Below are 14840 nucleotides of genomic sequence, written 5' to 3' on the forward strand. Positions count from 1 at the left end.
GTCTTTTCTGAAATTGGGAGACTGGAACTGCGTAGCATAATTTAAATGAGGCCTAACTAAAGATATATCAAGTTGAAGCTAACCTGAGTATTCCTTTAATTTATACTTCTTTATATACAGCCAAAAAAAATATTAGCTTTATTGCGAACATTTATGACTGTTAATAACTAACAAAAAAGGCACAATACCATGACTGGAACAATACACAAATAACCCGCATATAGGAGAGAGGAGCACACAACGACGTTTCGGTCCGACTTGGTTAGTATGACTTTGTAAATGGTTCAAGTCGTACCGAAACGTCGACGTAGACTCCTCTCTCCTATATGCGGGTTGTTTGTTTATTTATGATTGTTGTCTTGGCTTTACATACAGCTAACCAGAGCTCCTAAATCTTTATGGCATTCAGAGTGATTGAGATCTATATTATTCACTTTATAAGTGCCGTGACCAAACCATACCCCCGGCCGGGATTGAACCCGCGGTCATAGAGTCTCAAAACTCCAGCCCGTCGCGTTAGCCACTAGACCAGCTAGCCACAATAAGATTCATCCAACTAGGTATATTTCTACACCTTTCTATGGTGTAGAAATATACCTAGTTGGATGAATCTTATTGTGGCTAGCTGGTCTAGTGGCTAACGCGACGGGCTGGAGTTTTGAGACTCTATGACCGCGGGTTCAATCCCGGCCGGGGGTATGGTTTGTTTGCAATCGTGTCATTACGATTTCTTGAGTCAAGTTAAGTGCCGTGGTTATTCTCTCTTCCCAGACTTAGAACCCAACATTTGTCTACATTAAACTGCATCTGCCTCTTCTCCGACCACTGCATTCGTGTCATTACGATTACATGAGTCATGATGACGGCTTTGAAGGGACTCTGAGTTAGAGTTCGTCACGGCCACGCTGGCGGGAGATTCGTCTGTAAAAACTTGCATTTGTGGTCACAGTTGTGCCTATGCTTCACCTTTCTATGGTATACAAATATACCTAGTTGGGTGAATCTTATGGTAGCCAGCTGGCCCAGTGGCTAACGTGTCGATCTGGAGTTTTATGACTCTCTAACCGTGAGTTCAAGCCCCACCCGTGGTATGGTTTATATTAAATCATTCTTTGCCAAGCCGCATGAAAACAGTTTCTGGTTAGCTAGTTTTGTATATCCTGGTAATGTAATGTGTGTGTGTGTGTGTACTCACCTATTTGTGGTTGCAGGGGTCGATTCACAGCTCCTGGCCCCGCCTCTTCGCTGATTGCTACTAGGTCCTCTCTCTCTCTGCCCCATGAGCTCTATCATACCTCGCCTTAAAACTATGTATGGTTCCTTCCTCCACCACATCACTTTCTAGGCTATTCCATTACCTGACTACTCTATGACTGAAGAAATACTTCCTAACATCCCTTTGATTCATCTGAGTCTTCAACTTCCAATTGTGACCTCTTGTGTCTGTGTCCCATCTCTGGAACATCCCGTCTTTGTCCACCTCGTCTATTCCGCGCAGTATTTTATATGTCGTTATCATGTCTCCCCTGACCCTCCTGGCCTCCAGTGTCGTCAGGCCGATTTCCCTCAACCTTTCTTCATAGGACAATCCCCGTAGCTCTGAGACTAGTCTTGTTGCAAACCTTTGCACTTTCTCTAATTTCTTGACGTGCTTGACTAGGTGTGGATTCCAAACTGGTGCTGCATACCCCAGTATGGGCCTGACGTAGATGGTGTACAGAGTCTTAAACGAATCCTTACTGAGGTATCGGAACGCTATCCGTAGGTTTGCCAGGCGCCCGTATGCTGCAGCGGTTATCTGATTGATGTGCGCCTCAGGAGATATGCTCGGTGTTATACTCACCCCCAGATCTTTTTCCTTGAGTGAGGCTTGCAGTCTTTGGCCATGGAAACTATATTGTGTCTGCGGTCTTCTTTGCCCTTCCCCAATCTTCATGACTTTGCATTTGGCAAGGTTAAATTCAAGGAGCCAGTTGCTGGACCAGGCTTGTAGCCTGTCCAGGTCTCTTTGTAGTCCTGCCTGATCCTCGTCCGATTCGATTCTTCTCATTAACTTCACATCGTCTGCAAACAAGGACACTTCTGAGTCTATCCCTTCCGTTATGTCGTTCACGTATACCAAGAACAGCACAGGTCCTAGGACTGACCCCTGTGGAACCCCGCTTGTCACAGGCGCCCACTCTGACACCTCGTCGCATACCATGACTCGTTGTTGCCTCCCTGTCAGATATTCTCTGATCCATTGCAGTGCCTTTCCTGTTATGTGTGCCTGGTCCTCTAGCTTTTGCAGTAACCTCTTGTGAGGAACTGTGTCGAAGGCCTTCTTGCAGTCCAAAAATACGCAGTCGATCCACCCCTCTCTCTCTTGTCTTACTTCTGTCACCTTGTCATAAAACTCTAGTAGGTTTGTGACACAGGATTTTCCTTCCCTGAAACCGTGCTGGTTGTCAATTATACACTTGTTTCTTTCCAGGTGCCCCACCACTCTCCTCCTGATGATCTTCTCCATGACCTTGCATACTATACACGTTAGTGATACAGGTCTGTAGTTTAGTGCCTCATGTCTGTCTCCCTTTTTAAAAATTGGGACTACATTTGCCATTTTCCATACCTCAGGGAGTTGCCCAGTTTCAAATGATGTGTTGAAGATCTTTGTTAATGGCTCACACAATATCTCTGCTCCCTCTTTAAGGACCCATGGAGAGATGTTGTCTGGTCCCACCGCCTTTGAGGTGTCAAGTTCGCATAGCAGCTTCTTCACCTCCTCCTTGGTTATATGTACCTCATCCAGCACTTGCTGGAGTGCCCCCCTGTTCTGATTTCTTGGAGTCCTACTGGTTTCCACTGTAAATACCTCTTTAAATCTTGTGTTGAGCTCCTGACAAACCTCTCGGTCGTTTCTTGTGAATTCCCCATCACCCTTCCTCAGTCTGATTACCTGGTCCTTGACTGTTGTTTTCCTCCTGATGTGGCTGTACAACAGCTTCGGGTCAGTCTTTACTTTTGATGCTATGTCATTTTCATATTGTCTCTGAGCCTCCCTTCTTATCTGTGCATATTCGTTTCTGGCTCTTCGGCTGATTTCTTTATTTTCCTGAGTTCTCTGTCTTCTGTACCTTTTCCATTCTCTAGTACACCTAGTTTTTGCCTCCCTACACCTTTGGGTGAACCAAGGACTCGTTCTGTTCTTCCCATTATTTCTGTTTCCCTTGGGAACAAAACTCTCCTCTGCCTCCTTGCATTTTGTTGCTACATAGTCCATCATTTCTTGTACTGGTTTTCCTGTCAGTTCCCTCTCCCACTGAATGTCTTGAAGGAAGTTCATCATGCCTGAGTAGTTCCCCCTTTTGTAGTTTGGTTTTTCCCAGCCTATTCCTGCTACTCTCTCCACTTGGAGCTCAACTATGTAGTCGAAGCACAGAACCACATGATCACTAGCTCCCAGGGGCCTTTCATACATGATACCCTCGATGTCCGAACTACTCATGGTGAATACAAGGTCCAACCTTGCTGGTGTGTGTGTGTGTGTGTGTGTGTGTGTGTGTGTGTGTGTGTGTGTGTGTGTGTGTGTGTGTGTGTGTTTCATAAAATTAAACCACAACAGCAACACACGCTTAATAGGTACTTCGAACCACATGGGGCTTGAAGACATTCCTTATATTACAAGTACCAGCGGTCAACTCGCACACGCGCAGGTGCTCATGCACGCCTGCAGGGATACATGCACACACACAGTCAGACACACAGACACACAGACACACACACACACACACACACACACACACACACACACACACACACACACGCACACACACACACACACACACACACACACACACACACACACACACACACACACACACACACACACAATGCCAACCAGCACGGATTCATGGAAGGCAAATCCTGTGTCACAAACCTTCTGGAGTTTTATGATAAAATAACAGAAGTAAGACACCAGAGAGAGGGGTGGGTTGATTGCATCTTCTTGGACTGCAAGAATGCCTTTGACACAGTTCCTCACAAGAGATTAGTGCAGAAGCTAGAGCATCAGGCGCATATAACAGGAAGGGCACTGCAATGGATCAGAGAATACCTGACAGGGAGACAACAACGAGTCATGGTACGTAATGATGTATCACAGTGGGCACCTGTGACGAGCGGGGTCCCACAGGGGTCGGTCCTAGGACCAGTGCTATTTTTGGTATATGTGAACGACATGATGGAAGGGTTAGACTCAGAAGTGTCCCTGTTTGCAGATGATGTGAAGTTAATGAGGAGAATTAAATCTGATGAGGACCAGGCAGGACTTCAAAGAGACCTGGACAGACTGGACACCTGGTCCAGCAAATGGCTTCTCGAATTTAATCGTGCCAAATGCAAAGTCATGAAGATAGGGGAAGGGCACAGAAGACCACAGACCGAGTATAGGCTAGGTGGCCAAAGACTGCAAACCTCGCTCAAGGAGAAAGATCTTGGGGTGAGTATAACACCGAGCATGTCTCCGGAAGCACACATCAACCAGATCACTGCTGCAGCATATGGGCGCCTGGCAAACCTGAGAACAGCATTCCGATACCTTAGTAAGGAATCGTTCAAGACACTGTACACCGTGTATGTCAGGCCCATACTGGAGTATGCAGCACCTGTTTGGAACCCGCACTTGATAAAGCACGTCAAGAAACTAGAGAAAGTACAAAGGTTTGCGACAAGGTTAGTTCCAGAGCTAAGGGGAATGTCCTATGAAGAAAGATTAAGGGAAATAGGCCTGACGACACTGGAGGACAGGAGGGTCAGGGGAGACATGATAACGACATATAAAATACTGCGTGGAATAGACAAGGTGGACAAAGACAGGATGTTCCAGGGAGGGGACACAGAAACAAGAGGCCACAATTGGAAGTTGAAGACACAAATGAGTCAGAGAGATATTAGGAAGTATTTCTTCAGTCATAGAGTTGTAAGGCAGTGGAATAGCCTAGAAAATGACTTAGTGGAGGCAGGAACCATACACAGTTTTAAGACGAGGTTTGATAAAGCTCATGGAGCGGGGAGAGAGAGGGCCCAGTAGCAACCGGTGAAGAGCCGGGGCCAGGAGCTAAGACTCGACCCCTGCAACCACAAATAGGTGAGTACAAATAGGTGAGTACACACACACACACACACACACACACACACGCACGCACACACACACACACAGGTATGATAAAATGTATGATAAAGCTCATAGAGCAGGGAAAGTGTGGCCATAGTAGCGACCAGCGAAGAGGCGGTGCCAGGTGCTATGAATCGACTCCTGCAACCACATTTAGGTTAGTACACATACAGAGATGCCCCCCACCATCTAGAACATCAACGCTGCACCCTCACACGAAGAATTATATCATGTAATATATATTTAATTTAGTGTAATTTTGTAATGTGTCCATGACAAGTGTGTAGCTGTAAGAGGTGTGTCATCCCGAGGATGCTCATTCCCGGATTTTAGAGTGATAATATTATTACCCAGCGAAGTAACATTATTTATTTTGATGTCGCTCCTTTCCTGTATATTTACACATGACGAGCATAATGGCTCCCAACAAGCAATTTGCGCTGGAAGAGGAGGTTCACCAACTCTTTCAACAGATCCCCGTCTGCTACCTGTCACCTCCACCTTTACACTGATGGCTCCAAGAAAAATGAATGTGTGGGTGTTTGCATAAGGTCGAGTGAATGCTCCTCAGGTTTCGTTTGCCGAATTATGCATCGGTCTTTACTGCCGAACTCTGCCATAGACCGAGTCACAGGTTTTGCAACATTGAAAAAACAAGGAAGCTCTTGTTATTTTTCTAACTCTAAGTCTTCTCTGACACCTATACAGAATGGAGTTACTGACTCAAACGAATTACTAATAAGCCAAACTCATGCGTCATGTTCATCACCTTGATCTGGGTACGTGGTCATCGTAATATCTTCATCAATGGCCAGGCCGATACCCTTTGCTAAGTCGGTCCCGGAGCTTGATGAGAGTTGGTTCCCTGGGAGCTGGAGCTAATGTTCTCTTTGAAAAAGGAATCACCAACCATCATGGACTATATAATTAAATGGTTATAACTATGACCATAATTTTTAAAGGGGTGAACCCGTAAGCCAGCGAAAAGCCTCGGTCAGATGACCAAAAGCTCCAACGGCGGGTCATCATCTGACTAAGACCAGCGTCTGGAAACATTTGCTCTCTTTCCTGACGAAACTTACCTAACCTAACCATCGTGGACCGGCCATCCACCTACCGTAACAACTGCCGTGGGGAAGTTGTGCTGGCCCGTCTTCGTCTCAACGAAACCTATCCCACCCACCTCAAACCCTATAACGCCCGGCAGTTTCCACCAGTGTCCCTGCAGCAGTATTCTTACCATTTCTCATATCCTTACGTCCAGTCCCTTTCACAAGCTTCCTGGACGCTCTTTGTGGACGGAAATATCTCCCGTTCATAGCAGACACGATTACCCGACCTTAGTTAGCTCTTTAATTCTCTTCCTGAAAGCAACAAAATTAATTGAGGTGAGGTAACTTATGACTCACGAAATCGTAATGCCCGTGGTATGGTTTGATGTAACTCACGACCGTACACATTCATATGTATGTAGGCAAGGTCCTTCCCTATCCTATTTAATGACTTAAGGTCACTTCCGGCTACCACATTTTTAACTATAACGTATGCTGACTATATTATAACTTATTTTCTAACAAGGAAAGTATAACACTAGCTTACATCGTACATCTTACTGACACTTCCACATCACTCACAATATCCACACTACATTGACTCACTTATGCTTCTTAACAGTCAGGTAGACATAAGCTTATTTTTTTTTTTATCCCTTCCTAGGTGCCAGGTGACCGTTTGTCAGAACAACAAAAAGTGCGCTCCTGGCCTAGTTATAGGTCGATGGCCTTTTAAGCCCAACAAAGTAGGGAAGAAAGGGCGAAAAGACCAAAACCATAGCAAACAATTATAATATTATCCATAGCAGCACTCCACAAGTCAGAGAGAGGTATAGGAACATCTGTCAACAAGTATCTATAGGTGAGGTGTGCGTCTGTTCTTAAATCTACAGAGAAAAGTCTCAAGATTTATCGTTGTAAAAGGAGGGCCAGACACGTCTCGTCTAACTTTGTACAACTTGTCGCTTGTTTGTATGACCCACAGAGCCGGCCACTTCAAAAGAGCATACCCAGACATGTAGAGAGGATGGCCTCTCTACTCAGCTTGACAATAAGACTTCACTAGATTCGAATTCTAGTGGATCAGGCAAGCGAAGTGACTGAGAAAACATGAGCACCAGTAATTCCTCGAGTTGGGAGACAAGTTGTTTCTGTGTGACCTGTAAGATCTGCCACAAAATGATCAAAGGACATTAGAAAGTTTCAGCACTGAAATCCTCATATATAGAAGCATACACTCATATACTTCTCCATGGAAGGGGGAGTGCATGCATCAGGAAGCTGGTTAGAGAACAATCGTGATTACTGTTGAAGACTCAGATGTCTTGGTAGCTTCTTAGACTTGCGGAATCGTAATAATACGATTGTTAATAACTCTTGGAATGGGCAGGATTTGAACCCACCGTCGACTCACTCCTAAACTTAGTAGACAGATGCTCAAACTACTGTACCATGCCGGCCTAATAAGAGCTGTGGTCACAGTACAGCTCATGCTGACTTTCCTGTTGTACAAAAATATACATAGTCCGACGTATCTTATTAGGCCCACATGGTACAGTGGTTGAAGCACTGGCCTGCTAGTTTTAGAACTGACATGCTATGAGTTTGAACCCTGCCCATTCCTTGAGTATTGTGCCTTGGAATTATCAATGACATTCCATGCTCAGTGTATCATAGATATGAAACAACAGACTCGACACGATTTCTTGACCCTGAACGCTTGCCTCAGACGCAGTACTGTTAGTACTTTGGTTAGTCTTCATGTCTATAATGACATTGACCGTTAGTACCTTGGCTAGCTTTCATGTGTACACTAGCAGTGACTGCTAGTATCTTAATTGGCCTTCATATATACACTGTCAGTATGCTGGATGCTCTTCTTGTGTATACCGAAGGTAACACTGTAAATACCCTGGTTAGTCTTTAAGTGTCTGCTGGGTGACACTGCCAATACACTGGTTGGTCAACAAGTGTACACTGCCTGGCACTCTCAACACACTAGTTGGGCTTCATGAGTACACAGGCTAACACTATCAGTGCACTGGTTAGACTGGCTGACACTCTCAGTACTTTGGTTGGTCTTGCTGACACTCTTAGTACACTGGTTGGTCTGGCTGACACTCTCAGTACACTGGATGGTCTGGCTGACACTCTCAGTACACTGGTTGGTCTAGCTGACACTCTCAGTACACTGGTTGGTCTGGCTGATACTCAGTACACTGGTTGATCTGACTGGCACTCAGTACACTGGTTGGTCTGGCTGATACTCTCAGTACACTGGTTGGTCTGGCTGACACTCTCAGTACACTGGTTGGTCTTGCTGACACTCTCAGTACACTGGTTGGTCTGGCTGACACTCAGTACACTGGTTGGTTTGGCTGACACTCTCAGTACACTGGTTGATCTGGCTGATACTCAGTACTCTGGTTGATCTGACTGGCACTCAGTACACCGGTTGATCTGGATGGCACTCTCAGTACACTGGTTGGTCTGGCTGATACTCTCAGTACACCGGTTGGTCTGGCTGGCACTCTCAGTTGGTCTTCTTATCTGGACACATTATAACTGACATCATGAGTACGTTACTTGGCCGTGTAAGCATGAACACCCTCACACAACTGAAGACAGATTACACTCACGATCATTCCTTTGGTTAGCTTGGTCGGTAGTTCTCGATTCCAGGAACTACCCAAGATCATTTCCAGGAGATAATGAAGATCACTTGTCGCATGTATGCACCTTCTATCCACGTCCCCACTGTCAATGAACTGAGATATTCAATCTTCTTGGCTAGACGCAAAGAGATATAGTTTACACAACTTGAACCATGTGATTGGCTATTCATATGACCTTCGTGCTAACTGTTAGGCAGCTATAAGGGGTGTAGTGATGTTAGGAAATAGCGAATAATGTCAACGAATAGTTCGTGACATCAGATAATCGTGAATATCATTCAAGAAGATGAAGTTTCAGTAAACAAGAACGTATTTGTTTTGTATTTGTCTTTTCAGGCCGAGGGTGGGAGGTACAGTGCCTGTATTCTGAAGGATGGGTGGGGATGTTACAGTCCTGGAGGTGGGAGGTATAGTGCCTGTATTCTGAAGGATGGGTGGGGATGTTACAGTCCCAGAGGTGGGAGGCACAGTACCTGTATTTTGAAGGATGGGTGGGGATGTTACAGTCCAGGAGATGGGAAGTACAGTGCCTGTATGTTGAAGGATGGGTGGGGATGTTACAGTCCTGGAGGTGGGAGGTACAGTGTCTGAAGGATGGGAGGGGATGTTACAGTGCTGGAGGTGGGAGGTACAGTGTCTGAAGGAGGGGAGGGGATGTTACAGTACTGGAGGTGGGATGTACGGTGCCAAATCTCAGTCTATGAACAGAACATAGACAATGACGGGATCTGGACATAGATGCAATGTTGCAACTGCTTATCTGCATGGGTTTACGATCATAGAACCTGCCAGACTACACGTCTTACAGGAATCGCCTTCAGCAGACAGACACACATGCAAACTACACACTTGTAGCAACCAACCAGCTGAAAACGAATGTTTTCCAGGAGGACTCATGATACAGATGATGATCACTGATCCATGTACCACAGGAACTACAGCAAAAACAATGTCGACTTCAAATTTGTTGACTTTCTACAAATGTTATGCAACACTGTACATATAACATGTGCAAGAAGTGTGAACTCCATCTGTAGAACTTACAATTATCTGCATGTCATTTTTCAGCGGACACGGTAATATAAGAAAAAAATCCTGGTACTTTGGTAACATACTGTCGACTTCTATAAGAGTTCTTCTCCTTGTTTATTGAAAGCAGTACTACTTGGTCACTTACATATACAGATTATGTATGTGATGCAAATCTGCGAGTGACTTGAAGTGAAAAAATCTACATGACAGACCTGTCCTTATTTAGCTCTGTTCACTCGCGCTATCTTTTCAGTGCTTGTTATTTTTTTAGCGAAAATTATTCAGCGTGCTTATAACCCCAAATATGAAACATTTAAATGATTAGTAATTAATTTTTGCTCGATGGGAGCTAGGTGGAAATAATGGTAGAATTACCGACAAAATGTTAGGTAAATGGACACAGATGCAACTATGTGACATTTCATTGTGGCAACGTTTTGGGCTCTTAGAGAGTGAAAAGTTCCCACATAAAAAGTAACGTTAGTTCCATCTGTGTCCATTTACCTAACACTCTAGGTGGTGACCACAATATATGTCCTTTAGCGTGTTTACTCTGAGGCTGCGCGTATTCAAACTCTACATGAGTTAGCATTTGTAAATAACATCTGTAAATATATAATGACTAGAAAATCATCATAAGATTTGGTAAGAAAAATTTCAGCTGTTTGCTCCTGGAATACTAAGGTGTACAACTGGTTATTAGATAGGGGTACTCACTGTGGTGTCGTCGAAGTAGAATTGAGCCTTGGAGGCGTGCACTTGCGGCGAGATGGTTTCTGGGGGGATCTCCAGCACCTCTCCTTCCCGTATGGTTTCCAGGTTCACCGTCATCTTTGAGTCAATTCGAGACAGATCCAGCTCTTTGTAGTTCTCGAGTTCCTGTTCCATTTTCTCTGGTTCTTCCTTATGCTTGTCCTCCTTGGAGATGAGATCTTCAGAGAGCTTGTTGGAGACTTCAGTGAGACTGTCAGAGCCTTGAAGCTCATCGTTCTTGGTGTTCTCCTCCGGGGAGTCGACACTCGCTCCCTTGCTGGTTCCCGCTAGTCTTTCATTTGTCTCTTCCTTCCTTTCCTTGTCTGTCTTGCCATGTGCCACCTCGTCCTCTTTGTTGTCGGCTGGTTTATCGTTGGAGATTTGTTTGTCGAGCTTCATGATGGTGGTGGTGGTGGTAGTTAACTAGGATATACGCTCAACCATTGCTGCTCTCATCTCCTCGACCAGCTACCTCACTTCACCAGCTCCTGCCTGCACATCCACATAAGAAAACATTAACACAGCATTTTCAAAAAATAAATCCTTGAAATTCAGCTTAATTAATACTGGTACCTATGAATAACTAAAGTGTAATGAACACTTGTCAATGCCCAATAATAACCCACATGGAGACAGAGACTGAAAAGATTAACTGATCTGTATATTTCAAACCCCCTTCTGGGATCCTCTTCAGTAGATACACAAATGAAAGGAGAACATGTGTACCTGCTGAAGAGTATCCCAGAAGGGTTTCGAAATATAGAGATCAATCTGGCTCTATGTTGGTTACTGAGCATTGGTACTTATTAAGTATTCCTGAATGAGAATCTTTAAGTAGTTGCATAAATTTTCTTTTTTTTTTTCTTCCTCCAACTTTTCGATTTTGATTAGCTCGTAACTCGAGAACCCCTTATCCTATTGGATTCGAATTTCAACACTTGTGTGCGGAACAAGGACCAGATTCTAGGAAAAATTTCAATGTGCGGGTGCCTTATGATCAAAGGTATTGACCATATTCCCAGCATCCTGGAAACTCGCGAATTTCTTCCAAAGCTCTCAGTGGCGTAGCTTCAAACATTAAAAAAAAAATTGCTTCCTAATTAAATGACAGTCGAGAGAGAAATTTACCTTACCTGGGAAAACACAAATCTGACCATTTCATGTGTAAAATTGCATGAAATTTTGACTCCCGTTTAACTATCACGATCAAAATATATCCATCTACCTCTTTTGAATGGCTCCAATATTTAATGGCTAAGGTATTTTACTGTATATTGTTATCGGTTATAGATTCACATACAGCAGAATCTCTGGTCACGAACGCTTCCGAACATGAACAAATTGGTTCACGAACAAAAAAATTGGCCAAATATTTGCATCTGGTCACGAACACATAATTGGGTGCCGAACAAGCACAGCCACGCCAACTGTCACATTCTGCGCCATTTTTTTTCGCACGAGCTAAACAAATCTAAAATATATCTAGTTGGATTAGGCTAAAATAAATTACGCTTGCTATCATAAGGTTAGGTAAGTTTTCTAAGACTCTTTTGTTGCAAAATTATAAATTTTTACATTAGCATTAATGAAAAAAATATATCTTTAAACGTATAAGAGAAAATTTTAGAAAGGATTTAATTTTAAATGAGTTCTTGCTAATTGACCAGTTTTACATGTTCGGCACGATATATATATATATATATATATATATATATATATATATATATATATATATATATATATATATATATATATATATATATATATATGTTCATATAACACAGATGCATAAATACATGCATACATACACATACAAACATTCATGCAACGCTTAGGTATTTTTATTATGGAAACGTTTCGCTAGCCGTAGCTTCATCAGTCCAGTACAGAGAAACACAGTGAAAGATGAGAGGTTTAAGTTAAACAGTCCCTCAGCCTAGAGAAAATGAGTTTCGTCCTTCAATGTTAATATAAGTATAGCATATGCACGGAGAAGGGGTTTATATACTGGAGGCGACACCTTCACATTATTCTTCTACTATTTCTGGAAAAAAACGTAAATATTTAGTTTTACCCTCACAGACCCGTCCATCTCAAGTGACATCTTATCTCTCATAAACCTTTGTCAAGTTTTGTACCACACTACCTACCCTGGTTTTAATGACGTAGTTCTATGTGATGGACAGCAAAAGGATTAATCAACAGAGGAGAACAGTAATTTAGTAACTGGAATGCCTGTTTGTAAATATTAATTTATTGAAAAGTGCAAAACTGGCCAAGTTACCAAATTTTGGGTTTTTAATACAGAGATTTTGTCTTTCAACGATTTCCAAACCTTATCACTTCACATTATAAGACAACAGATGCTGGAGGTACATCGTCAACCCTCATCACCTCACATTCACCCAGGTTCTGTATGACCTCACGGGTTTACGGCTCTCCCCCCAAACCAGAAATTCCCTCAAAGACAAAGAGATAGATAAGGTTTTAAATACACTTAGATATGTTAGGTACATTGTGGCATTATACAGTATATTAGGCATATTCTAATGCTGTTCAATTAGGTTAGTTTTTCTGCTAAATTAATAATCAATATTGTAAAAAATATACAGAACTTTATTTGGAGGGAGGTGATACAGTGTAAAGAGGGGGGAGAGGGGAGATCTTGGGGAAACTGTTCTCCCTTGGTGATACTTGCACCCCACCTGGTGATACTTGCACCCCACCTGGTGACACTTGTACCCCACCTGGTGACACTTGCACCCCACCTGGTGACACTTGTACCCCACCTGGTGATACATGCATCCCACCTGGTGACACCTGCACCCCACCTGGTGATAACAGCACACCTGCAAGACACAGTCGGGTTTGTTGCTTCATCTCAGTCGTAGTGAGCTTTCTTGACAACCCCGTGTTAATGAGTAAAATAAACCTGTAATTCCAGACACCACCACTCGTCTAATAAATAATATATATATATATATATATATATATATATATATATATATATATATATATATATATATATAGTGTGTGTGTGTGTGTGTGTTTGAATCAGAACTGCGGCTTGGCCAGGACTCGATCCTGCGTTCCCATGCCCAGCCCTGTGATCCTTGGTTTCTGTGATGAGTTTTTTCACCCAGCTCTTTGAGGAACTTTAGACCCATGCTCCAAGGGTATATATATATATATATATATATATATATATATATATATATATATATATATATATATATATATATATATATATATATATATATATATATATATTATTTATTAGACGAGTGGTGGTGTCTGGAATTACAAGTTTATTTTACTCATTAACACGGGGTTGTCAAGAAGGCTCACTACGAAAATCTGTAGCTCAAGTACTTTCACACCTCTCAGTTCGTCATCTGGAGCTATGCAATGTTGCAAGGCTACAACTGAAGGAGGGGAAGTTTTTCTCAGAATAACACAGAGTGGGCCTGTCGCCTCCTCCTGGCTCTCTTAGACAGTGGCCAGCGGTCGGCGTCACACCCACCATTGCCATCATCCCCCCATATGGGGTAAGAGGGTTTTGAGAAGTCAAGAATTATGAAATTAGAAGATATAATAGTCCGCCCCAAGCTTTTTCTAACCGTTTAGAACAGGTCCTGTGACTTGAGAAAATAAGTTTCTCAGTGGTTATTATATATATGGATTGCTATTATTCTGTGTAACCTATTTAATTAATAAAAGAGAGGAAATAAATGTTCTCTTTGTCCGTTTGAATGTCCTGTTTCCGAATGTTCTCAGGGGTACTGAGACGCATCCTTTACATTGTCTACTATTCTTCTCAGTATCGAGTATTATCCCTTACTTAGGATTCTTCTCTACCATTCCTATAATATTTCTATGATCCAGATTTCTACTTCTAATATTCTTTAACCCACTACCTATGTAATCAGGTAATCTTGTCAATGTATGGTGCCATCACAGCTAAACGCGTTATATAACCATACACCAACTGGCGTAGCATGGTGTTTTGGTGCGTAGACAACAGGTCGAGCGTCACCAATCCATCATGAGACCACCTGGCAAAATGAGCAATCCTGTGATTTTGTATAGCACTGTTGTTCAACGTTGTGTACAACAGACTCTACTAGATAGCTATTGAGCTTGTATAACCCATAATTTGAGTTATATACGGTA

The 14840-nt window shown here is 42.9% G+C and overlaps 1 protein-coding gene across 3 annotated transcripts in view; it reads right to left on the reverse strand.

The window, feature by feature from the left end:
• Nucleotides 1-14840, reverse strand: part of LOC128693671 (monocarboxylate transporter 14-like) — a 489471-nt gene that overhangs the window by 421827 nt on the left and 52804 nt on the right. For all 3 annotated transcript variants that reach the window (XM_070091219.1, XM_070091218.1, XM_070091217.1), the window contains exon 2: nt 10632-11159. In XM_070091219.1, the coding sequence (XP_069947320.1) occupies nt 10632-11066 (435 nt within the window). In that variant the 5' untranslated portion in view covers nt 11067-11159. The remainder of the gene's footprint in view (nt 1-10631; nt 11160-14840) is intronic.

This window comes from Cherax quadricarinatus, chromosome 34, assembly GCF_038502225.1.
Source record: "Cherax quadricarinatus isolate ZL_2023a chromosome 34, ASM3850222v1, whole genome shotgun sequence".
NCBI lineage: Eukaryota > Metazoa > Arthropoda > Malacostraca > Decapoda > Parastacidae > Cherax > Cherax quadricarinatus.